Genomic DNA, 25724 nt, shown 5'->3' on the forward strand with positions numbered 1-25724 from the left:
TAACACCAAACCTTACCAACACTAACACCAAACCTTACCAACACTAACACCAAACCTTACCAACACTAACACCAAATCTTTAGTTCAAGCCTTTGTGGCAGAGAAAAAACAAACCTCAACAGTTGCTTCGTTTAATCCAAAGAACCTAAATGACTGCCAGGGAGATGTGAAGGCTTCTCAGACCTGGGCTGATGACACAGATACTATGAACAGCAGAACCATGATGGGAAAAAGAGACAGAAGGACTCAGCACTGGGTAACCTGGTCTACTGGACCTGGGGGCACCAGCTCGGAAGACTATCAAACCAGTGGACAGCCAGGGCTGAACTGCACAAGAACATTCTCTGACAGGCCAGATGGCAGAACAACAAACAACTTCCCCTCCCCCACTGCCACGTGCTACAGCCACACTTCTGTGCCAGGAGGCAGCTGAACCCCTTTCTCTAAAAGAAAGGCCACTGAGCAGGGCAGCAGGTTGTCTAGTGAGTCTGAGCACAATGGAGCCAGGTGAGAGGAGCCCTTCTGCCGCACAGTGCCTATGTTGGAGGGCAGGAACCCATGCTCTATGGTTAATGTGTAAGGCGTCCAGCCGGCAGGCAGCAGGGACAGCCCAGCACTGGTCTCCTCCCCATCCTTTCCCAGGTTCCAATTTAACGAGGGGGATTAAAGTGGCCAAACAACAAGGAGCCCTTGTGCCCAGTTGTAAATACAGAAGCCACACAAGGGAAGCTTTCATTTATTTACTTAAACGTTGCTCTGCAGACTTCACTGCAGGCAGAAACCTAGAGCTGAAACAAGGCCCAACCAACACATACAAAGGAGGACTGTCTTAAAGGGACGGTGCCTTCTTCTCAAGCCAAGGAGCAGAAAATGTGCACAGGATGGCAGGCAGCAGTCTAAAGCCTGCAGCCCCTGCTCTATCCCATGACAGCTGCCCCGAGGTCCCATTGCAGACACAACCCCTGTGACATCAGATTGTATTCAGCAGCCACTACTCAAATGCATGGCACTCACCCAACCCTAGTGCACGCTGTGAACCAGAGGGGTCCAGCCATGCTTTGGAACTCAGATGTCCTTCTTGCTTTCTGAGGTCATCTTGCTACCCCCACCACTAAACAAAAACAAAAACAAACAAAAAACCCAACCCTGCCTAGCTTGAAAATACACTGCCTGCCTTGTCTTTTTCCTACCTCAATTATTATCCACAGAGCCCCAGCCTCTCAGTGGATGAGAGGGTCTATATCTAATGCAGTACTACAGGGAACTATTTAAGACTGACCAGTGCATCGTCTCCTCCCTGTGACTCGGGTGAACACTCAAAGCCCAGCTACCACAGGGAGAGCTCCAGCCAGGCCTAAGGGCTCCTCCATAGCTGCAGACACAGCCCTCCTGGTAAGACACCTTTCCTCCCTGGACAGTTTCCTCAACACTGAGCATGTGTGTGGATATTTCCTTTCTCTCCTTCCACCCTCTTCCCCACCTCTGGCTCACCTCGGGTAAACCTAGCACAGCGCAGAATTGCAGAGGTGGTAAGATGAAGCCAAGCTTCCCTCTCAGAGCAGTCTGAGAGGACACTGACTGTCCTTGTTCCAAGCGCACAGAGGCAGAAGCTGCTGTTGGAACTTCCTACAGGGCCCACCTGAAGGCCACCACCACAGTGCCAGGCACCAACCCATCAACGGTCTACCCTCCAGTGAACCTGCCCAATGTAACCTTAGCAACAAGGCTAGGGTCTGTCCCCTCCAGGGACCTGTATTATAGCTTCCTGATTGCCTTCCAGGAAACCCTAGTGACTTACACTTTGAGAAACTTTAAACTACCAGAAAGAACTTGGATGTCTGCAGCCACACCGTTGTGCAGCGGCTGTTACCTCTCTGTAAGATGGAACTTCCCCTGTCTGTCACAAGTAGGAAAGGAGACAGGCCAGCTTGCTAAGTGTCCTGGGCCACACCCCTTCACCTGCAGATCCAGCTCACTCTCCTCCTCTCTGCCTACCCAGCACAGATGCTCACCCAACCTACAGCCATCCCCGAGGAGACCTGGAGGCCATGAACAACTTCAGGAGTGCATGTTAATGGGGACCATGTCTATGGGACACTGTACCCACCTGTGGGACTGGCCAGGGATGCTGGGTTACAGTCACACACAGTCCATACTTATCAGCTGTGGAACCCTGGATAAGCTATCTCATCAGCGTATGCCCCTCCATGAACAATAAGCTGGCAGGCTGCTTCCAGAAAGAACACTCTGAAGTGGAGCATGGCTCTTACATCATAGAGGAAAAAGTGATAGCCCCAGGGCTTGTACTTTGTGTTAAGTCAGAAACTGTAGGGAAGGGGGTCAGGACAGGAGGGGCTGGCACAGAAGCAAGCAACTGCAGATTCAAAGGCAGTTACTGATCGATGCTTCGCTGGCTAGGAGAGTCAGTTTCCCCTCACTTGGAACTCTCCATTCACAAGTGATGGGACTGAGTCATTCAGAAGGCCTAAGGATGCAACCTCCCTTCCAAGTATCTTTCAGATAAGAGCAAAGGATGAAAAACCCAAAGCTTGATGCTTCAGACCACACACCAAGCCAGAAGTTGTTTCCAGTCTTCAGGATAGCAATCAGAATCCAGGATGAGGGAAGGTGGACACAGGAAGGGGTGTGGCTATAGTCAGAGACCTAGTGACAGGCTTGCCGCCAGCAGTGTGCCACATTCCCAGCACACTGTTACAGAATCTGTCGCCTTTGGAGAACCAATACCACTTCCTTCCTATTGAGTCAAAGCCTTCGAAGTCCTAGAATTTAATGCACTGTCAGAGGTTTATGAAGAAGAAGGTTTTGATGCCACTACAATCCAGGATGAACCCTCAAGATGCTCAGTAAAATGACCAGTGACAGGATGAAGACTGTGGAATTCCCCTTACTCAAGGGTCCTTGGGTCACACTCAGAGAGAGAGAGGTGTGTGTGTGAAGGTTTGGGGAGGTGAGGGTGGTTGAGAAGATCAGTAGGGATGGAGTGGCAATTTTTTATGGTTCAACAGTTCTGGTGATGTGAACATCACTATTTAAATATGTTCAACACCATTAACAGTAGTATACTTCAAATGGCAAAGATGATAAGTTTTATGTTATGTGGATTTTGCCATAATTAAAAATAAACAGAAAATTGACTGGCACTATTCTAAGTTCTTGGTTCCACTTCAGACCCTTTTTTACTATGATCTGGCCCTTGAAAAGGTACTTTGCCTCACCACCCTCCTGCATCGTAAGAGTTTTAAAGAAACCCACACACTCACAGGACCAAAGCCTGATAGATTCTCATGCAGCAAGCACAAATGATCCTCCACACAGATGTGGTGGGCAAACCGCCAAAATGGAGATTTATACACTCTAGTTTACATTCTTCCAGACAAATCCACGCAGGCCAGGCCTCTGCTACAAGTAAATCCGTTAAAGACTTGGATTCTGAGGGAAGACTGCTCCTGCTCTCAAGGCACAGGGACAGGTCCTCTGATGAATACCTGCCCAGGGACAGGTTCGGGAGTGGGGAGGACGCCCAGGGCCAGCCAAGACCTCACTGACTTTTCCTTGCCCCACCCCCACCCCATTTCCTCACATGTACACATGAGTGTGACTTTTAAAAGCTTCAAGAACGTATTTTACTGTCATTTAGAGAAAAGAATCAACACAATTTATTGAACAAATGCTAGAACTCAAAGCTGAGTTTGCTATAATTTAAGCAGCTCAGTAAAGAGAAATGAGGTCAAAGTTCAACACAGTAAGAGGAACTGAGTCATCAAATTTCATCTGGTTTTATTAAAACAAGCAGGGACTGTCCTCACAGCTGAGAGACCCTTATCCTTTCCTAACCTGGCAGGGCCAGCGACACAGCCAGGAGGCAAAGCAGCTTCTCCTCAGCATTCTCTATGCAGGACAAAGCTGGGACCCCTGTGAGGAGGAACCTCTGGAGCCCTTCTGAGGCAGCACTGGGGCCTTAGCTCTACCAGAAACCCTGGTCATTCAGCTCACCCTCCTCTGGGGGTCAGAGGACACTGAGTCTTTTGGGTGAAGCAGTGCCATTCTGGTGCCTGCCAGCTGCAGTCACCAGCACACTGCACAGCTGGGCCACCACACCCCCTTCCATCCCAAACAGAAGCGGGGGGGGGGGGGGAAGGGGGGAGGTCAGAAGTCACTTCTCTGTCACTTTACCTCCTCCCTAAAGATCCTTTGCACAACAATCCTTTACACACATTGAATTTTTCTGCACACTTAAACCTCCCTTCTGTCTAGCACCTGGGAAAGACCTTGCTCGTCTTTGTGTGTACTGCCAGAGCCTTGGTGCTAGCTGCCCCTGATCAGGAAGGTCCAAAGGCCCAGAGTCAGCAGAAACCCCAAGTGGTCGGCAGATCTAGAGGGGAGAGCCTGGCTGTAAATCTGCCCTTGGCTTTCTGCTACCCTATTTTTAACCTACCCAAAGCAGGAACTGGGAATTGGTTATTGGCTTGCTCTTCAGTCTCAGGACAAGAAGAGACAACAAATGACTGGGTACCTATCCAGAAGCACAGTGGAAAATCCCTGAGAGGAGAGAGCAAAGGCTGGAAACCCAGGGACAGACATGCAGAGTCAGCGGAGCATGTCAGCTCCTGCTGCCTGCTGCAGGATCTGGGGTGCAGGTTGGGAGAGGCTGCATCTAGGCAGAACAAGGGGGAGCTGAAGTCCCGCTCCATGCACCATCCACCAGATTCTTACCGGCGGCGTGTCCCCTCTCCTGCGGCCCCAGTGTCCTGTCAAGCTCTGGACAGCAACATCAAAGCCTCAGCTGATCCGCAGTTCTCCAGAGGCCATGGTGGATCTGTACAGCAATTCCACAGGCCCAGGCTCCCCGGAGCTCTCCCAGCTCTGGGTGCAGGGAGAGCTGGAGCCAGGACAGCATTTGTGTGCCAGCACACAAGGGCAGGGGAGGAGGCGTCCAGAGGAGACAAAGCCGAATGGCCAAACAGCGGGCGGGAGTGAGCAGAGCCTGGTCGGGAAGGCTGGCCCAGCCTCGGGGATGGGGACGGTGCACAGAGCTGCGGCAGCTGCTGACACTCGGTGTGCGCAGCTCCTCTCCTAGCAGGCTCATTTCCATGAATGTAATCACACCGCCCCTCCTACTACCCTCGTCCTGGCCTCCTGGGGGAGGGGAGCACTGCTAGCATTGCTCATAGGCTGTGCTTGCTTTCTTCTTCCCCTTAGAAGCAAAGCTGGATGGTTGCTCTCTCCAGGAAGAGGGTAACCCTTACTTAAGATGTCTTCTCAAACTAGAGATTAGATCGGGGGTCAAACATAACCTCAGTCCCTGTGCCAGTCCTACATCAACCAGCCTGCTCCACCAAACACACCATCTGGGAGGGTCTTAGGAGGCAGCATCCTATAAGACACCCCCCCCCCCGAATCTCTTCTCTCTGCCTCCTCATGGGATACTGCAGCCTTTTTAATCTTCTGTTGTGCATGTATGCTGGTACCCGTGTGTTCTTCACCAGAGGTGAACCATGCTTGCTAAGTGCTCTGTACACAGGGCAGGGCTAGGCAGACTACTTCTGCAGGTGACTGTGCAAGATGGCTAGTGACCAGAGACATGGCTACATCCTAGGCACAAGCAGTGTCTCTGATTCTTCAAGGACTGCATGGGCCACAGGGATACCCATCAGGCAAGCCAACTGGGATCCCAGGACCTAGGACCTAGATTCCACAGGTCCAGGTATGATATTGAAGGGCTACAAGGTGACTGGCTGCTGACACACCAAGAAGCACTGCTTGAGGCTATGAAGGGAAGAGGTGGCTCTTTAAACAAGCACCAAATAAGCAAGGAAAGAAAACAGAAAATGTATCACTGAACTCAGCCAGAGTTCCTCATTCTGAGTGACTGCTGTGGCCATTTAGAGCGCATGGCTCAGTGCTGGGGACTCATTCCTGTGTGCTTCTGGGGTACCGAGGCAACCGGAGGACACAAAAGCTGAAACCAAGAGCAAGAGCAGGCACCTTCTTCCCACTGGGTGCCACAGCCAGCCTCTCTCAGCCAGGTGTGACTGCCAAAATGTCTCTAAACATCGCCAAGAGTCCCTGAAACAACCCTGCTTAATAACCATGACTCCAGATATATGACAAAGGGGATCCCCAGCCCAGGCCTCTCTTCGTTGTAGCCCATTGCATTAGGGAACGACCGTTGAGGTCACTCTTCCCTTCACAGGTGTCCTCTGCCTGTGATCTCCAGTTTCAGGGTCCAGCCCAGCTGGAGAAAGTGGTCAGAATGTTGACAGACACCCTCATCATCATGGCAGTGTTCCCAGACTGGACTCAAACACTGTGCTCGCCATTCCAGCCATGTCTTCTAAAAACAGCATGACAACATGACCAGCTAATGACAAGAAGGTAGTGCTTGTTTAAAAGAATCCTAAAGGGCTGGTGAGATGGCTCAGTGGGTAAGAGCACCCGACTGCTCTTCTGAAGGTACGGAGTTCAAATCCCAGCAACCACATGGTGGCTCACAACCATCCATAACAAGATCTGACGCCCTCTTCTGGAGTGTCTGAAGACAGCTACAGTGTACTTACATATAATAAATAAATAAATCTTTAAAAAAAAAAAAAAAAGAATTCTAAAATCATGCCAGGCAGTGGTGGCACACGCCTTTAGGCCCAGCACTTGGGAGGCAGAAGCAGGCGGATCACTGAATTCCAGGACACCCTGGTCTACAGAGTGAGTTCCAGGACAGCCAGGGCTACACAAAGAAATCCTGTCTCGAAAAACAAAAAACAACAACAACAAAAATTCCTAAAAGCACTTACAAAATTCCTGCCTTAAGCTGCAAAAACCGTCAAGTTTTCAATGAGTGCAGAAAATCCTGCTGGATGCATTAATTGGTCTCCTGTCTCCCTGCCTCTTCATGTCTGGAGACTCCACCCTTTCTGCTCTGCCAGGGTATAGGCTTCCTGGTTTCCTCTTGTTTGGAGCTCATCCCCACACTGTGCATGTCCACTTCTTCCAGGGAGACTCCCTGATTACCTGTGCCACCTCCTTGCTAGTCCATGTACACTGGCATCTCAGCTCAGTGTTTGCATCACACAAGGCAGTCTCTCACACGCTCACCTTCAGGTACCTCACACTGAACATATCTGGAGTTCTTGTCATAGTCCTAAGGGTGACATCCTTCTTGTTGAGGTGACAGTGCAGATCCAGGTCCTCTATTTCTTTTCTGTACATTAGGCCATGAATTCATATGGTATGGGCTCCAGCAGCTCAGGTTCTTTTCCATGGCACAGGCTGGCGCTTCAGCTGAACCCAGGTGCCCTTCTCCTTGGCTTCCTTTTTCTTCTGATCGTTCTCCTTCACGCGCTTCAGGAAGCTGTCTCTGCTCTTCGAGTGTGTGATGTGCTCAATCCACACACTGATCCTCTTAGCCAGAATCTTGCCCTCAACTTGCTTGTTTACAATGATGCCTATGGCATGCTGGGTGACATTGTAGACTCTTCCTATTTTGCTGTGGTAACACTTATGGAGCATTCCTTCTAGAACAGCGCCTATTCCCTTAATGTCTACAATATCACCCTTCTTGTAGATTCAAATGTATGTGGCCAAAGGAACAATGTCACGTTTCCCAAAAGGCCTTGAGAACATATACTGAATGCCTTTCCTCCATCCCCACCCCCCCACCCCGTGTTCTACATTTTGGTGAGTTACTGGAAGATGGCTGCCATGGCTGTGACAGTGCTGACTCTTAAGTATACACATACTCCAGAGACTGAAAGACCCTGGCAGGTGAACTCTGACCTATCTATCCCTTCCACATACCCTAGTGATCATATACATAATGTGCAATGTTGGCCATGAGTCTCCCAGATGTGGTCACCTACAATGTGCATACTGAGTGGATTGTCTGCACATGAACCAGTCACCTTAAGCTGAAACCCATGCGAAAGGAAGCTGGTAGCAAAAGCCTGTGTGAACACAACTCTAGGCATAAACAGTAAAGTACAGGGAACCAGCAGACCAGAAGTTAGGGGGAAAGGCTGCAAACCAAGTCCTCCCATACCTAAAGAAAAAGATGCTAAAATAAATCAATGTACAACCGAGTTTATGAAGACATGGTGGTCAGGGAAAAAACTAAAGGGAAAAAACCTGCTTGCAGAACAGGAATTCCAACAGAGAAAATGGAAGTTTTTAGAAATTACTTTCTTAGACTAATAATTCAACACATCAATCAGAGACCTATGGGTGACCCTGGAGGACACAGCTGATGAGATGGGTTCTGCCCTCAAACAGCTCAGCCATCGCCACTTCTCTTACAGTAAGAACAGACAGTACACAGTGCACTAGAAAGGGCTATGGGCCGGATGACAGACAACAGTGGCATACATTCGTCTAAACAGAGTCTACACAGGAGCCTACACAGGAGCCAAGATTGATGTTGAGCTGTAGGAGTCACCAGGAGGGTAGGAGTGCCCCAGCTGGGAGGGGAGAACAAAGGCAGAAGGGCGGCCCAAATACAAAAGTCTGGAAGGCAATGGAGTGGGGCTGGTGTCTTTGACTGACTCAAACAGTTGGTTCCACTGTTACTGAGCTGAGATAAAGAGAGAAACACTCCAGAAGAGAAAAGGCAGCAAGGAGGTACCTGGGGGAAGGAAGGGCCTGCAGGCCTTCCAGTTTGAGGAGTGGAGGACAGGGACTGATGTTAAAACTCCAGTGAAGTGAATACTAACACTCCAAACTCACCCACTAACCCCATCCCTCTCTCCTGCCTCGGGCACATGGTCTGCTGGAACAGAGAAGCCTCGGACAAGAGTGAGCTCTGGGCTCAGCAGCAGCCGTCATCCAGGGTCAGGGGTCATGTTTGTGAGTAGCTTCTCCCTCTTTATACCTAATAGACATTGGAGGGGAGGAACTTAGCTTAGATGTAAATAGCTTGGGTGGCCTCCAAAAAAAAAAGTGCAAGGTGAATGGGCGCCATCTTGATTTATGTGGTAACTTCTGATGGGAAGGCACAGATCAAAGTACCATGGTGGAACCCTCAGGCTCTCTCTACACACAAGGCACTACAGAGCCACAAAGGACACAAGGTCTCTACCCAGTCATGACCCTCAGTCTCCTGATACTGGAGATTCTGAAATTCTTTATACTTAAACACGCTTTGTAATGCTTTAGTACAAACAGAAAGAATGAGGTGCTTCTCCTTTTCTTTTGTTTTTTAGGTTTATTTGTTTTGTATATGTGAGTACACTGTAGCTGTCTTCATGCACACCAGAAGAGGTCATCAGATCCCATGACCGATGGTTGTGAGCCACCATGTGGTTGCTGGGAATTGAACTCAGGACCTTTGGAAGAGCAGTCTAGTCAGTGCTCCTAACCGCTGAGCCATCTTTCTAGGCTTGGAGAGGCTTTTTCAAAGAAGCCACCAACTGCCATCTATTCTTGCTCAATAAGGGTCTGAAAGCTGAGAGAGGTTTTCTCTACCTCACATGTCTTAGTTAGGTCTCTCTCTATTGCTGTGATAAACACCATGACCAAAAGTAGCTCGTGGAGAAAGAGGTTTATTTCAACCTGTAGTTTATAGTCTATCTTGAAGGGAGCCCATCAGGAACCTAAGGCAGGACACACAGACCACGGAGGAAATGCTGCCAGGGGTGCAGAGTTTGCTTTCTTATGTACCCCAGAACCACACGTGCATGGATAGCACCACCCTCATGGGCCTTCCCACCATCTAGCATTAATCAAGAAAATGTCCCACAGACTTGCCTACCAGCCAATCTTTCTCAGTTGAGGTTCTTTATTCCCTGATGAGCTAGCTTAACAAAAACTAAGTAGTACATCCTAGTAGAGTGCCAGACAGCCACTCTGTAGAGTTGTCCTTAGTCCCAGTGGCAACACTGAACTCTGAAGAGAACCCAGGAACAACTGAAGCCACTGGGTGGAGTCCAGAGCAGTTCCACTTCTGGCCCTGTGGCAGTCACTGCTGTTTCACAGTAGGCCAAGACTGGGGATATCCACAGAGGCCCAGGCCTCTGGCTTCTACTGCAGGGTAGAGGCGAGTGAGGGGTAGCATGTTCCATCTCCACCCTACTTAGCAAAGGTCTCAGGCAACTCTTAGATGGGCCCTACCTCCTGCATAATGCAGAGGAGGCAGCTTGGCAGGAAAGAAACTGCATGTAGCAAGAGAGGCCCAAGAGAACTGGGAGGGGCAGTGGAGGGGACAGGAAGAATCAAGGTCTTGTGTTTCTGAGACCCAAGGTAGATATAAAAGGCAGATTCAAGAAGGAGCACAAGAAACCAAACACAAAAGGACCACTCAAGCTCAATCACCCTGCAAGTGGGAACAAAAGCACCAACGGCTTGCCTTCCCACACACGCTCCCAGAAGCTTTCTCTACCATGTCAAACACAGGTCTTTCCATCAGAAAATCTGAGTCTGCTTCTTGAACAAAATTTGGATTCTTAATTTGTGTGTAAAAATTCTCCCAATGGCTACAGCATCAAAATTGTAAAAATTGAAAGACTTTTGGTACTGAACATGGTGACTAGAGAGTGAGGTGCTCTGTAGAGGCCAGTGGGGACACACGATGGCACCAGGTAGCGTTATCACAATCCTCCTTATGCACTGTGTGTGCTTGGTGAACACATGCGAGGCTCCCACCATCAGGAGCCACCGTGTAAAGGGGCTCATGGGGAAGGGGCATGCTCCAACTCCTCCCTTCCTGCTGCTCTATAAGTTGGGTCCACAGGAAATGCAATCTTCACTGCTGGGGTTTCTCAGAAAAAAATGCAGAAATGCCACCAGCTCATTTGCCCAGACAGAGCCTGGGCCCTTCTTCTGTGCTAGAGACATTCTTGAGCACTGTTCATGATCAGGGGAACTCCTGCTTGGTGACACTGCTGTGGTGGCACTGGTGGCCTTTCACACTGCTTAGAATCCTGACTCAGAGGAAGACAGAGAAAGAGGCTCAAGCACCAAGAAGAAGGGGGTCAGAGCAGCCACTGACTCTGGACAGAAATTTACAGCTTTCTCTGAGGTTGTAAGTTGAGCTTCCATGAGTCCTTTGTAAAGTGGTGAAGAAAACAGGGCTAAGGCAAAATATGACTTTGTTTTCCCAGAAAAGGAAGGAATGTGCTGGGTGGGTCATTCCACACCAGCCCATCTGATGGGCAGCAGGACTTGATTTCCTGCCCCCATAACTCCCTGCCATGCATAGGCAGGAGAAACAGAAAGGCAGCTGATAACCACCTCCATGGCCAGGAGAGGGTCGCATCAGCAGCAGTGGGCCCGCTTAGGTTAACTTAGGCTGTGGGGTGCTCAATGATGAGAGACCCACTCTTCTAGGGGCCGTGGCAATGGCTGTTGTAGAGCTGACCGGGGTTGGCTGGGTAGCTACAAAGGCTCCTCCTGGATCTAGACAACTGACTGTAAAGCTGCTACTGATACCTGGCTCTGTGCTGGAATCACACAAACCCCTGGAGGCTGCAGACCCCAGCAGTCGGGCAGGAGAAGCAGCATTCACTAGAGTCATTCCTAAGAGGAAAGCATGGCTGAGCAGGAGACAGATGGGAGAGCAGACACCAGAACACTGTGTTCAGTAAAGTTGCCTTTGGAAGATTGGCATGGTCCAAAGGGAAAAGGAAAGGTGGAAATGCCCAGATATCTCCAGGTCTAACTCTCCTTTTCTGATGTAGCCAACAGCAAACTGTACACAGCCTCCCTCCCCATTTCAACAAGTTTTGTGAACCACGTGAAGACTGGCTGAACACTAGAGTATACTACCTCCAAGCTACCCTGATCACTCGTCTGCAGTTTTCAGCTTCATTCTTGCTGACCACTCTGCAAGTCAACAGGGCTCCTGATACCCCAGACCCAAGCCTGACTTTCTTCCCACAATTCTGGACTCTTAGAATCTAATTCCACTTTCTGCCTCCCAAGCCTCCTTTCTAACTGGCCTGTGGGTCCTGGGCATCTGCAGCTAGTCCGGCTTTCATATCCCACCCGAAGAAGGGTGGCAGGTGGCAGACAGCCTCAGGCAGTGGGCCAGGCTGACTGTCTTCAGAGACAGTTGGAGACCTTGCTTCTAATGATGTCTTCACTAAGAAGAAAAATGTCTTAGTCAGGGTTTCTATTACTGCACAAACATCATGACCAAGAAGCAAGTTGGGGAGGAAAGGGTTTATTCAGCTTACACTTCCATACTGCTGTTCATCACCAAGGAAGTCAGGACTGTAACTCAAGCAGGGCAGGAAGCAGGAGCTGATGCAGAAGCCATGGAGGGATGTTCTTTACTGGCTTGCTTCCCCTGGCTTGCTCAGCCTGCTTTCTTATAGAATCCAAGACTACCAGCCCAGAGATGGCACCACCCACAAGGGGACCTCCCCTCTTGATCATTAATTGAGAAAATGCCTTACAGCTGGATCTCATGGAGGCATTTCCCCAAATGAAGCTCCTTTCTCTGTGATACCTCCAGCTGTGTCAAGTTGACACAAAACTAGCCAGTACAAAAAATGTGCATGGCTGCTGTGTGCTGTCAACCCTGCTGTGCTCAACAGGGAGGTCTGTGAAGCTCAAACCACAGCAAAGTCCTTCAACACTGCCACGGTAGATGGTGACATGAGCTACATGCTTTGATGCGGGCTTTGTACAAAGTCAAACATGTGCCATCAGATGGGCACACATGCCACTCTGAGAAGTATCTGAGGTAACTGTCCACAGCACCAGCACCTTAAGTCTTCCCTATAACACCTATCAAGTTGCTTGTCCAAAGCCAGGAAAACAGGTCACCAGAGGTGCAGCAAGCAACTAAACAGGGACAGGACAGAGGCCAAGTGAACACTAAAGTGAACTGTTTAGCCTAGTGTTCCACTGGAGAGATGCTATATGCAACTCTACTTGGTGTGCTTTCCTATAAATACTATTTTATATACCCTTGTAAGTACCTTATAGCTTCAGATATTTTTAAATCCTTTTTTTAAAAAAAAAAAAAAAAAAAAAAAAACAACTTGACAGCTCAGGTCTGAATTGCTCTCTGATGGTAAACTGCTCCTCAGAGTTCATAAATGAGGCACAGGTCCAACATCCACAGCCAGGTTCACACTCCTGGTCCCTGACCAGTCCTTAGCAGTTTACTCTCCTATTGAAGCCTACAGATTCATTTAGCTGAGCATTTGCTGAGCATCTGCCACAGGCGCAGCCTGTGCTTGGAGCTGGGACTTAAATAGCTCCAGACCCAGCCTTGCCAGTGGGGAGAGGCGGGCAAGCCTGTGGCAGCAGCAACCTGGCACAGCATCTGTGCATGCCAAGGACATGCTGAGATGCTGCAGAGGGGCCAGCTGGATCCAGGACTTAATGACAACTCCCAAATGGAGAGGCAGGGCAATGACTCCCAATGAGGTAAAAAGCCTTAAGGATGGTGGGCTCACCAAAAGTCAAGGCCTGGGGCACAGTGAGCCCAGAGAGCCCCAGGGAGCGCCCTTACTGCGTCCTGTGGAGGGGAGGAATATGGGCTCACATTAAGGAGTCTTGATTCCATCTTAAAGGGAAGGTTCAGTGGCAAATGAATGGGACTACATATAAATAGATCAGCTCAAATAGCTAATCTAGAAGCAAACCTATGGCACTTAAGAAAACAGTGCCCAGTTAATTATATTAGTAACTCTCATGTAGGCAAATAAACATGCAGTGCTGGAGAGCAACCGATTACATACAGATAAAGGAGGCAAAGGGCTAGAGAGAGAGTTCAGCAGTTTAGACACTTGCTGCTCTATCAGAGGACTTAGGTTGACCCCCATCACTTATGGTGACTCATGACCATTTATAATTCCAGCTCTAGGGGAATCCAATACCCTCTTCTGTCATCCCAGGATACCAGGAACACATGTGGTGCATGTACATACATGCAGGCAAAACATTCATGCACACAGACAGACAATGTTTTAAAAGAAGGTGAAAGGCTGATGTGTGTACCGGAAGGCCCTGCCTTCTGAAGGTCTGACCAAAGCCCTCGTCACTGAGCAGGCACAGCTTGGGACAGTGACTCTGAGGTAGGTGGCTTCATGAGAAGCACCCACTGCCCTTCTTGGAAACCTCTGGGACTTTGCACAGGAAACTCCACTTGTTCCCTTCCTTCCCCTTATACCACCCTCAATGCCACCCTGCTCTGGATCTACATCTTGAGAATCTGTGTCAGCAGTGGCTGAAAGGTTAGGTCCCTTGACACAAGTAGGATGCACTAGGAGGGGCTGGGAATGGAGGCGGTGGCCTTCAATGTTGTTCATTCAAAGCAGAGCTGAGCTGATCCCTCAAGCCCTGGCCCTAAAGTTCTGACCGAAGGCCCTACCCAAGGCCTATCACCCCAGCCCTGGATTTAGGCATGCACCCACACTCTGGGCAAATGACTCCTATACCACACTTCCTACCTGGGTGGGTAGCTGGATGGGGGACTAGCAGCCAGTAACCATGAAGATGTGGCAGAGTAGCCAGTGAGCACTACTGGCCTGGCCATGCGGTCTCACTCTGATTAGTCTAACATTTTATTCTGTGTCCTCTTCTGCATTCAAAACTGTTCCCCTTGGAGCTCAATACCTAAGCTAATGTGGACTCGCCCTTCAGAAACAAAAGCTCCCAGAAGGCAGCTCACCCCAGCATAGCGGCAGCCTCCATTATCGTTCCCCTCTTTGAAGGCAAAGGTAGTACAACACAGATGGCACAGCCTCCTCACTTGGGGAATTTGCCCAGGGTGAGCTCTCTAGCCAAGTGTGTGCTCAGTAAGCCAGGAGAGGGAAGTGAAAGGGACAGCCAGATGTCCTTTGAGCATGGCCTCATCCCCTAGGTTTACTCTAATGCCCACACTGGCTGCAGCTGGACAGACACTTGCCCTTTGTTGCCTCAGGGCTGAAACACTGCAGTGCAGCCAAGCCAGGCACAGCAGGAGACTGCCCAGAGTCTCAGGATCACAGCTCCACTGTTCCCCGACCTGTGGGAGGGCGGTTGAGGGAAGTGCAACAGACGCCAGGAGACTTCGGTCTTCACCCAGCCAAGAAAGAGGAAGCCTCTACTTTGCCTACACTTCATTTAAGAAAAACAAAAACTGTTGGTACCGAACCTAGTCTGCATAACCCAGTGGGTGCCTTTACTTCCCAGCCCAGCTTCACTGTGGTGCACAGTTCCAAGAGCTGTGGCCCATCTGCTCCTCAGATAGTCAACAAGCAGAAGGCTACATGCTACCAAGAACATCTACTGCTTCGCACAGAGCTCAAGGGAAAGCCGAGGCTTGGAGAAGCCTGGGTGATTATCATCATCTCATCTAGAATCTTGTATTTATTCACCCCTGCCTACACACACACACACACACACACACACACACACACCCTAGAATCTTATTCACTCAGCACACTGCAGCTCAAAGCTCTTCTGAAAGAAACAGGATAAAAACCATACTCTGGTTGTGCCCGGGTCCAAAGAGATCCCCAGAATTCTACCCCAGCCACCTGAGGCACCTGGGTCCAGTCTGGGGCTGGGACTCACCATCCTCCCCTTCTCCTTCTTTAAGAACCATTGTCTGACTTCTCAGGACAGGACAGGCTGGCAGGGCTTGGCCACGGAGGAGAACCTGTAACTCACTCAGCACAGTAGCCAGAGCAGTTTCCTGGGCTGTGCTTGGGTGGAGCCCAGCCACTAGGACAGCTCAGAACTGCTTCTGGACTACCAGAGGAAGGGCTAGTGGCACAGGGACCAATTAGCCCACAGCAGCCTCTGTCACCACCCAGTTCCCAGGTCAAGCTCAGGCACTGTCTAGCATGTTAAACAGCACTGAGTCATCTCGCCAGCTCAGCGGTGGGCCCATCCCGTCTTCCCTCATCCAAGCAAGGATACAGCAGCTGCTTCTTTCTGCCTCACTTCCTCAGTCTTCCCAGGTCATCTCCCAGTTAGAAAGCTGCACATCACCACCCGCAGACAACGACAAGACAGTGACCACCACAGTGTGCTATCCAGCCCCAGCTACAAGCACAAGGCCTGTGGATGAGAAAGCAATGGCCATGCTCCCAGTCCACACGAGGTCAGTTTCAACCCCTTTGGGACTTCTGTACTTTTAACACGTACATAGCAACTGCACGCTTATGAGGGTCTGTCCGATAATTCCATATACACAATGTTTAGCTCCAAAATTAGGGGAGTGATGTATTTCCTTGTTCTTCAATGTGTATGGGAAACTGCCAAGTCTTCCAACTAGGGTTGGCAAGATGGTTCAGTGGGTAGAGTTTGACGCCCCCTAGAATGCATGCAAGGTGGAAGGAGACAACCGACTTCCACAAGTGTCTTCCACCACACTCCCATGCACAAACCCCTCACCTCAGCACAATAAATACATACATGTAAATAATAGTACTAACAATAATAATAATAAAAAACCAGGAAGCCAGTTGTGATGGTGCATACCAGCACTCAGAAAACAGAGGCAGTTAGATCTCTGAGTTCAAGGCCAGCCTGTTCTATGAGGACGTTCCAGAACAGCCAGGGCCACACAGAGAAATCTTGCCTTGAAAAACCTAAGTAAGTAATAAGAAACCAGGCCAGCCAGCTGGTTTCCCAGGTAAAGTGCTTGATAAACAACGCCGTCTTGGTCTTTGAGGAGCCACCACAGTCTCTGTGGTAATGCCGCACTATGTACCTGTGTCCTCGGGGCTTTCTGCTGGCATCATCCCTGATGATCAGCATCCCCAGTGATTGAATGGTACTAAGCATTTAAAATATTTTGGTCATTTTGTTGCTAGGCTTTGTGGTTTTTTTGTTTTTTTTTTTTTTTTGGTTGTTTGTTTGCTTGAGACAGAGCCTTGCCTTATAGGCCAGACTAGCCTTGAACTCACGATGCCCTTACCTAAGCTTGTGAAGTGCTAGAATTACATATAGGCCTAATGTATGCCCAGTGCATCTGTGGCTATTTGTATTGCTTCTTTCAAGAAAACTCTATTTCAATCTCCTGCTCTCTGTTCTTCCGTTGTCTCTACATCTGTTTGTTTTAGACAGCCTCATGTAGTCTGAGCTGAAGATGACCTCACTTCTCATCTTCCTGTGTCACCTCCCAAGTGCTAAGATGCAGAAATGCAGGCACCATGCCCAGCCACTGGCTTGTTTTAATTAGGTTTCTTCTATGTGGTTCCTTGTACATTGGATATTATATTCTACACAGCTTACATATTTTTCTCAACAGCTTTTTAGTTTGATAAAATTGCACGGGTCTGTTTTTGCCTTTGTTTGGGGCTCTTAGCCACAGTATCATTATCTATAACATCTTACAGTGTTGCCCTACATTTTCTATTAGTTTTGTATTTTTTAATTCTAATTCAGGCCTTTATCATCTGGAGTTGATTGTTTATGATGGAGAGAAGGGTCAGGTTTCATTTTCATATGTGAACACACAGTTTCTCTGGCACCAACAATGGTGTTTTTGTTCAGTCAGTTGGCTGCAGATATGTGACTTCTGGGTTCCTACTTGTGCTTCAGTACCTGTGTGACAACATCCACAGTGTGGGCTGCTGTAGTGTGTGCTGACATCAGGTGTGGATGCCCCCTCCCTCCAGCAATGCTCATCTGCTCAGGATTACAATGGTCATTGTGGACTTTGTGGGAACTTGTGTTCCTGTGTGTGCCCTTTACAAGGGCACTGTTGTTTGATCTACATCTATTCCTAAGCCTGCATTGTCATACGCAACACTAATCTAAAACTAGAGTAAATTGCTCCTGAGGAAGACAAGCTCAACATGGTCTACTGCCTGAGTTTACCAACTGGTCTTCTGCCACCCTGAACACTGCGCCAGGTTGCTCAGCCTTGCTCAAGGATTCTGAAGGACATCAGCCCCTGCTATTTTTTCTGATGGTGACCACAGTGAAGCTGCACACTGCACTGGGTAGCGTCCCCTTCCTGGTTTCTGATGCGGCACATCAAGATGTTTTTTTCTGCATGTTTTTGATGCTGTTCATAAGACACATTCACAAATGAAAGTTCAGAACAGTAGCAGGCAGTCTGATCCAGCCCGGTGACAACACTGAGGGTGCTGTGGGTTTGGTCCGGCTTCTTCTGTATGCAATGTACATTATATTATATGTGCCTTTCATGCTACACACATATATGTATACACACCACAAAGTTAGTAACTGTTTTTGCGTGCCGTTTATAAACACTTCATTTTGTGTGTATGTGCAAGTGTGTGTGTGTTTACAGATGTGTTCACAGGTGTGTGCATCAAGTATTTCCTCAGTTGCTTCTGTCTCTGTCTCTGTCTCTCTTCCTCCCCCCGCCCCCATCTATCTTGGAGACAGGGTCTCTCTACATAGTTCTGGATGTCCTAAAACTCGATATGTAGATGAAGCTGGCCTCAAACTCACAGAGATCGGCCTGCCTCTGCCTCCCAAGTGCTGGCAGTAAGGGTGTGTGCTACTATGTGCAGTTCTGATTTAGGAGTGGGTTTCTCAGTTGGAGATCATTGATTCAGCTAGACTTGCTGGCCAGAAAACCCCTGGGACCCTCCAGTCTCCACCTCCTCCAGCAATGGAATTACACATCTGACTTTTACAGGGGAGTGGGGATGGGACTCAGAGTGTCATGTTTATATGGCACTTTACCAGTCGAGCCATCCCCTAGCCTGATTTTCTCCAGGACTATAAAGGGTGTCATGTGTTTTCACTACTCACAGCCTGTAACTTTTAAGCAGGGTTCAATCTCAGGGCCCTGTGCACATGCTCTGGCCCCAGCTCTAGTTCTCCCCAACTCTCTTACAAGTAGAGTTGCTCGATCCAGAAAAGCTTCCTCTGTGTTCCTGGAGTGGACTGTGAGGCTCCTTAGCAAGCTGTCAGTAACAATACAAGTAATACCATGACATCACTGGGTGGTGTCCTAGTTTCATTTCTGTTAATGTGACAAATGCCCTGGTTAAATACAACTCTGGGGAGAACGGGTTTATTTGGTTTAAAATTCCAGGACACAGTCCCTCAATGCAGGGAAGCCAAGGCAGGAACTTTAAGCAGTGAGTCACAGCACATCCACAGCCAAAAGCTGAGAGAAATGAATATACCCATACCGTCTGCTTACTTATTTTGTCTTAATTAGCTTTAGGGCCCAGCCCATGAAATGGTGAGCTCACAGTGGTCTATGAACTCTTACATCAATTAACAGCCAACCAAGGAATCCAGACATGCCCAGAGGCCAGTATGATCGAGGCAAGCCTACGTTCTCAATTCACTCCCTTCCCAGGTGATTGTACCTGTGTCGGGTCGACAGTTAAATCTAGGCAGTACTGGTGGCTTTCACTAAGTCTTCTCTCTGTGCCTTGCTGATGTGGCCTGCCTTGTCTGGTCCTGAAACCCCCTGTGGGGTGAGTGTCCTCTTCAACTTCTGCCCTTGAAGAACCCTGTATCACTGCACTCGGCTGCATTCAACCCCGTTTAGTGGTCCTGATCCCTATCTCTACCTCTGGCATTAGACCTGACCCCCAGGTGACCTTGACTGGAGAAGGACAGGTCACTCCTGTTTCCTGTCTCCCGGCAGTGGGACAGCATGTGTCTGGATTCCTAGAGTTTGATGTGTCCAGCCAGGCCCACACTGAACTGCACTGATGGGTGGGGACATTCCCAGGACTGATCTCTGCACTGGCCTCACTGCCATCAAGGCTGCCTTTCCAGAAGTGTGAGAACACTTCTGTTCACGAGCCACTGTCCACACCTTGGGGGCATTTTCCTACTGATTGTCATCCTTCCTACTGGTTTGTAGGACTGAACTGACTATTTAGAACATGTAATGCAATCTGCAACTTATTTTTAACTCCAACTCTACCTTCGGTTTGACACATCTTTTAAAAAAAACAATCAAATCTATAATCTTACCTTTCTACCATTTCCCCCAATAATGGTCCCTGAGCACAGTGGATGTGGACTGCAGAGACAACAAGGACTAAAAGGATACAGTGTTTCCCCTATGTGGGCTGAGGCAGACAGTGGGCGGCTCTTGGACATGTGCTCTGGGGCTCTGGAGAGTGTGGGTTCAGTGGGGAGCTGGAAGGACTGTAAGGAGGGGTTAGAGGGCAGAGGCCTTTGGAGGGCTGTTGGGGGCAGTTTCTGTTCTGGTGAGGTGAATGACCACGTTCTAGGCAGATCAGAGACAGCTGACTTCCTTTGTGACATACTACCCAGGGGGCAGGCAGCCAGGGCAGATGCCCTATGACTATGAGAGATGGGCAGCTAAGCAATAAAAGGCTCAAATCCGTACTCTATTTATGGCTAAGGTAGTGCCAGGGCCTACTGATGGACTTCATGTAAGGCATGAAGAGTCAAGGCCTGAGAGGGTAAAAATATGAACTCCATCTTTTGAGCACAGGCCACAGGCTAGCTCCACAGCTTCTGCCCACCCCACCCCCCAGTCCTTTCCCTTAGCCCCCATGAACCCTTACACCCCCACTTCTCAGGATCTCACAGCTTTATCCCTTGGGTCCCTTTGATTCATATCCTCTGCAAATCAGAACTTCACAGCCCTGTCCCCCCCAGTCCCCGCCTACAGCTCCTCAAAGCCCTGTCCATCAGCCCCTGGCTTTGGGCCTTCACAAATCTCACCTCCATTATTCAATAATCCATTCTTAGTATAATTCTCAAAAAAGTGATCAAGGGCTAGAGAGATGGTTCAGTGGTTGAAAGCACTGGCTGTTCTTCCAGAGGTCATGAGTTCAATTTCCAGCAACCACATGATGCTCACAACCATCTGTAATGGGATCTGGTGCCCTCTTCTGGTGTGTCAGCAACATGCTCATGTATAAGAAAGAAAGAAAGAAAGAAAGAAAGAAAAGAAAGAAAGAAAGAAAGAAAGAAAGAAAGAAAGAAAGAAAGAAAGAAAGAGAAAGAAAAAGGGGAAGGAAAAATTACAGTAGCTCATACAGAAGCTACTATCCCTACTTGGGTTGATCATGAGACTTCATGGCAATCCAGGGGATAGGCCTGAGTCCCAGCTTCTGTGAGCCCAAGCTGAAAAGCTGCCCTACAAACTGGAATGCAACAAAAACCCCTGACCATGCCACAATACCTTCTGCTTGATTTCTGCTTCCTAAAGCTAGCGCAACACTAACTCTGTTAACTAAAACAGGAATAAAGAAACCTGTTATAAGTCCCAAAGTACCATGTTTGTCTCAGAGGAAAGTAACTAGATAATTATCATCCTTACTAGGCAAGGCATGTGGTGTACCCCAGTAATTCCAACACTCAGGATCCTGAATGTTGTGTAGAATCACAAGCTAGAGGCCCACCTGAACTATACAGCAAGACCATCCATCTCAAAGTCTAAACAGCAACATCCAGGGTCCTAGGTACAGGCCTGTAATCGTAACTACTTAAAAGGCTGAGGCAGAAGACTACAAATTGAAGCCTAACTCCCATGGTACAAAGCATATTCAAGGCCAGGCTAAGTAACTTATCAGGATTCTACATAAACAGGACGTAGATCAGTGAAAGAACATTCATTCCTCTAGCTTTAGCTTACAAATTGGGACTAAGAACTTGAAAGCTGGCAATATTAAGAGTTCCAGCATCCTAGCTGACTCTAGTAGTGCACATCTTCAATCCCAGCACTCAGGAGGCAGAGTCAAGTAGATCTCTATGAGTTCAAGGCCAGCCCAGTCTACACAGTGAGTTAGGAGGAGTTAAGGCTGCATATTGAGACACTGCCTCAAAAGCAAATAAAATAAACAAAACAAAACCAAAAAAAATCCCTAGTTTATAGCATCTACTTAACATAAACAGGGACTATCCAGAACACTGGAATATATAAGCACCTCACACATTAGGCACATCTATAGCCAGTGCCAAATGGAGTCTCCTAGAAAGGTTGTTATACACTTACCAGAATGGAAACTGTTAGGAAGTTCCCATGGACATTTGAAATAACAAAAGCATACCAGGCTCAGAATAAAGCTTCATATACTGTGGAGCTTCATAGGAGCTGAGGGAGGCCCTACTCCAAGTATGAAACCAACCAAGCAGAAGAAGACGTTTGAAAGCTACACATATTCAAATCATGTGTCACGCTGTTCCTCTGTGATTTTGTTTTTAAAATAAATTTTATTGTGCATATTTAAGGTGTACAACATAATGTTCTGGAAGACATGTAGGGCAAATGATCACACCTGTCATCTCTGTGCATACTCTTGTGTCCCCATGGCAGGAACACCAGCTTTGCTCTTCCTCCATGACCCCAGCACAGCACACTGCTTAACTGTTGGGTCTAGACACATAATCATATTTAATCCTTTACTCCCACCCACCCTCAATGGGTAAGGTGAGAACATACAAAGATGGCTGATTTGCCATGACACTGGATGACATGACTATTTCTATGGTACTCTGTGCTTCACTACCATGCTTACTCTCCAACTCTAGAGCACTTCCTGCCTGGCTCAGATGTTATAGCTTAGTTTTTCCACATGTCTACCCGCCAAGTAAAATCACACATATATTTTTGATGAAACCACTACTTAGCATTTAAAAATGAATAAATGGGTTGGAGAGATGGCTCAGCCATTAAGGGCTAATCTCACAACCAAAAATAAAAATAAATAAATATTGCCTACAGAAATGCTACAAATGAAATTAGCACAGTGGCACGAAGGGTCACTTTTTCCTGTCTTATGTATGTCACTGATTAATTGTCAAATTCTACCACAGCATAAAACAGTACCAACAGGGTCAAGTGTACCAAGCACTGTGTTCAAAGGTGCCTTCCAGAGAAGAAGACTCCAGGACAGAGGGGAAGATATTGCTGAGACCCCAAAGCCTGTTCCCGTCCCCTTGACAAGCCTCTCTGGTACCTGGACACCCATGTGGTTCTCATGGCTGGCCAGAACAAGCGTGTATGAGGTAGAATTATAACACTTTTATTATCAAAATGAAGAATCAACATTAACAAGTTGTCAAAACAAACACAGCCTAATGCATGCCTTTGCTTATGTTATATGCTGCCTGTCCCTTCCCCTCCTTCAGGTTCTTACTTGTCTAGGCTGGCTCTGAACTTGCAACCGAGGAAGCTCAACTCCTAAGTGTTAGGATTACAAGGGTGTGTCACCATGAATATCTCTGGTCTTATTTTTTTCTAAGAAGGGAAACTGACATTTGCAAGAAAAAATAAGACACAGAAAAGGTATAATGGAAAACCAACAAAGATTGATCTTATTCCTTTGTTAAGAAAATCTATTATCAGTGCCATCAAGTGTCCCAGAGTGAGCATGGTATGGCTCAGGTTCCCTGTCTGTAATGAGGACAGACAGCCCTGCCTCCTAGAGTGCAGTGGTGTCTGAGCATTAGAAGACTCACAGCTAAAGGGACTCTCTGGAAGCAATTACATAAGGTCCAATCGACCTCAGCCCAGAGCTGTTAGAATGTACATCTTGCATCTTCATTGACATGTTACTGATGCCAGGGAGATACTTTCCTCCACGGCAGAGAGCACACTGCATGATCCACAGGGAAGAATGATAAAGCTAATACTGAATTAATCTTCACAGCATACTTCAATGTGGCTACTGTAGCACCTTTAAATATCTTTTAAGTGAAGAGAACAAAAAATTTACTTTAATTAATTAATGAAAAAGTTTTAAAAATAAACTAAAAAAGAAAAAAAAAACCCTCTTGTATCCGGAGCCTGGGTCTATGCTGCCCTCTGCTGGCTAAATGAATACACTCTTGCTCGCCATGGCTGTTAAGTTACCTTTGAATGTGTGTTTGGTGCAACCCTAATGTAGGAAATACATTTTGTGATTCTGTGGCAATTTTCAGCTTCACTCTCCCTTAGGGTTTTTCTTCCCCCTTGATGCTTTGAGATCGGAACTCACTTTGTAGCCTTGGATTGTCTCACATTCATTATGTAGACAAGGACAGCCTCCAAGTCACTGCCTCTGCCTTCCAGTGCTGGCACAGGCTTACACCACTATGCCAGCCTCCCACTGTCCAGCAAGTGTCCCCTTGCCCAGGGTAACTACAGTCAAGTGGGTACCGAATGCTCCACTCAGATTTGGCAAACACTGCAGAACCTTTATGAGCCATTCTGTCTGGCACTTTGTCCCCAAGTGTTAAGTGTGGGATTTACTGAAGGACACAGGGGTGGCAGCACTGGAACAGATGACCACAAAGCAGCTAAGAACGGGGTTCTGAGGCTGAAGAACTCCAAGCTCAGAGGACAAATACAAAGAAAATTTCCCCCGTGGGAATAGTGGAGCAATTGGAGAAGGAAAGAAAAAATACCTTTTGAGAAAACCAAGAATTTGGTGGCATCGTCTGGCATTTACTTTAGAGGTGACCTAGAAATAACATGCTACACAGAAGTCACTATCTCAAAAGATATAACCTTTGGGGTGAGGAAGCCCCATCTGAGATGGAGGACAGTTTCAGACAGAGCTGCATAGAACAGGAGTCCCCTCAAGACCCAGCACGCTTGGCTCCCAACCCTCCACTCCCACTCCCCTTGTTACTCTACAACTTTGAAAACAACTGTGTGCCCAGTCACAACAAAGCTCATTCTTTTCTCAGGCAGGAACCTACTCCAGAGAGTGGACTACAACAAGCAGGGATGGAGAAAAGGCAAACTTGGAGACAGGAGTCCTATCAGGAAACTGGTCCATCACACTGCCGGATGGGCTGGCAGGATCTGTTACACTAGCTAAGAGACCAGAGGCTGAGAATCCACCAGGTGAATTTTAAATACATGGATAAGTTCGCAAAATAATACAGAGATATTTCTGCAGGACTACTTGATCTCTCTGAGCTATTTGACTGAGGCAGAATAGGCATTCTCCAGTCACCTCCTCCTCACCACCATCATCATCATCTCTAATTCAAGATGAAGTATGCTCAGGGGTGAAGGGAAGTGACAGCCACCTGCCCTGGCCCTTCTTTGAGCACCCTCCCACCTTGCTCTCCCCTGCACCTCACCCTTCCTACCTTGTTTTCTCCCCTGCACCTCACCCCTCCCACATGCTCCCCCTGCACCTCACCCCTCCCACATGCTCCCCCTGCACCTCACCCCTCCCACATGCTCCCCCTACACCTCACCCCTCCCACATGTTCCCTCTGCACCTCACCCCTCCCACCATGCTCTCTCTTGTACCTCATCCCATGGTACCACAGAGGCACAGTTTGCCTAAACTCTGAAACTCCTAAATGGCAGCTCCTTGCTACCAAAGCTTCACAGGCTAGCAGTGGTGGCCTTTAATTCCAGTACTCGGGCAAAGAAGAGTGGATCTCTGTGAGTTTGAGGCCAGCCTGGTCTACAAAGCAAGTCCAGGACAGCCAGGGCTACATAGAGAAACCCCGTCTCAAAACAAAACAAAACAAAACAAAAAAACCACAAAACAACAACAGCAGCAACAACAACCAAACAAACCTTCATGGACAACAAAAAGTTTTCTGAGATGTGAAATGCCAGTCCAAAACAAACAAAACAAAAAACCAACCTGCTATTAAATAAAGCATAGACATTGAATAAACAGCCTGAGTTGTCTTATAAACACAATGAGATTTTTAAAATACTCACTGATGGCATACCTTCCTGTACTTCCTTCCTCTTGCTTTAAACTGCGTAAGGAATAGGTGATGACTGTACTTCTGTGGAAGCAGGGCAAGCACAGCATATAAAACACAGAAGTAACAGTCCTGAGCCCACTCACAGCCCAACAGGAAGTGACAGTCCTGAGCCCACTCACAGC

General features: G+C 48.1%; 1 protein-coding gene across 3 annotated transcripts in view; it reads right to left on the reverse strand.

Annotated features, from left to right (window-relative positions):
- Cyth1 (cytohesin 1) overlaps positions 1 to 25724 on the reverse strand; it is an 86029-nt gene that overhangs the window by 33638 nt on the left and 26667 nt on the right. Inside the window, exon 1 of one of the 3 annotated variants that reach the window (XM_029546700.1) lies at positions 4735 to 5091. The exons of 1 other annotated variant lie outside the window; for it this stretch is intronic. Coding sequence is in view for 1 of the 2 variants with exons in the window: in XM_029546699.1 (XP_029402559.1) it covers positions 15520 to 15550 (31 nt within the window). In the remaining variant the exon portion in view is untranslated. Of the gene's footprint in view, positions 1 to 4734; positions 5092 to 15519; positions 15642 to 25724 lie in introns of those variants that run through there. One more of the 3 variants, XM_029546699.1, reaches the window with a different exon arrangement.

This window comes from Mus pahari, chromosome 14, assembly GCF_900095145.1.
Source record: "Mus pahari chromosome 14, PAHARI_EIJ_v1.1, whole genome shotgun sequence".
NCBI lineage: Eukaryota > Metazoa > Chordata > Mammalia > Rodentia > Muridae > Mus > Mus pahari.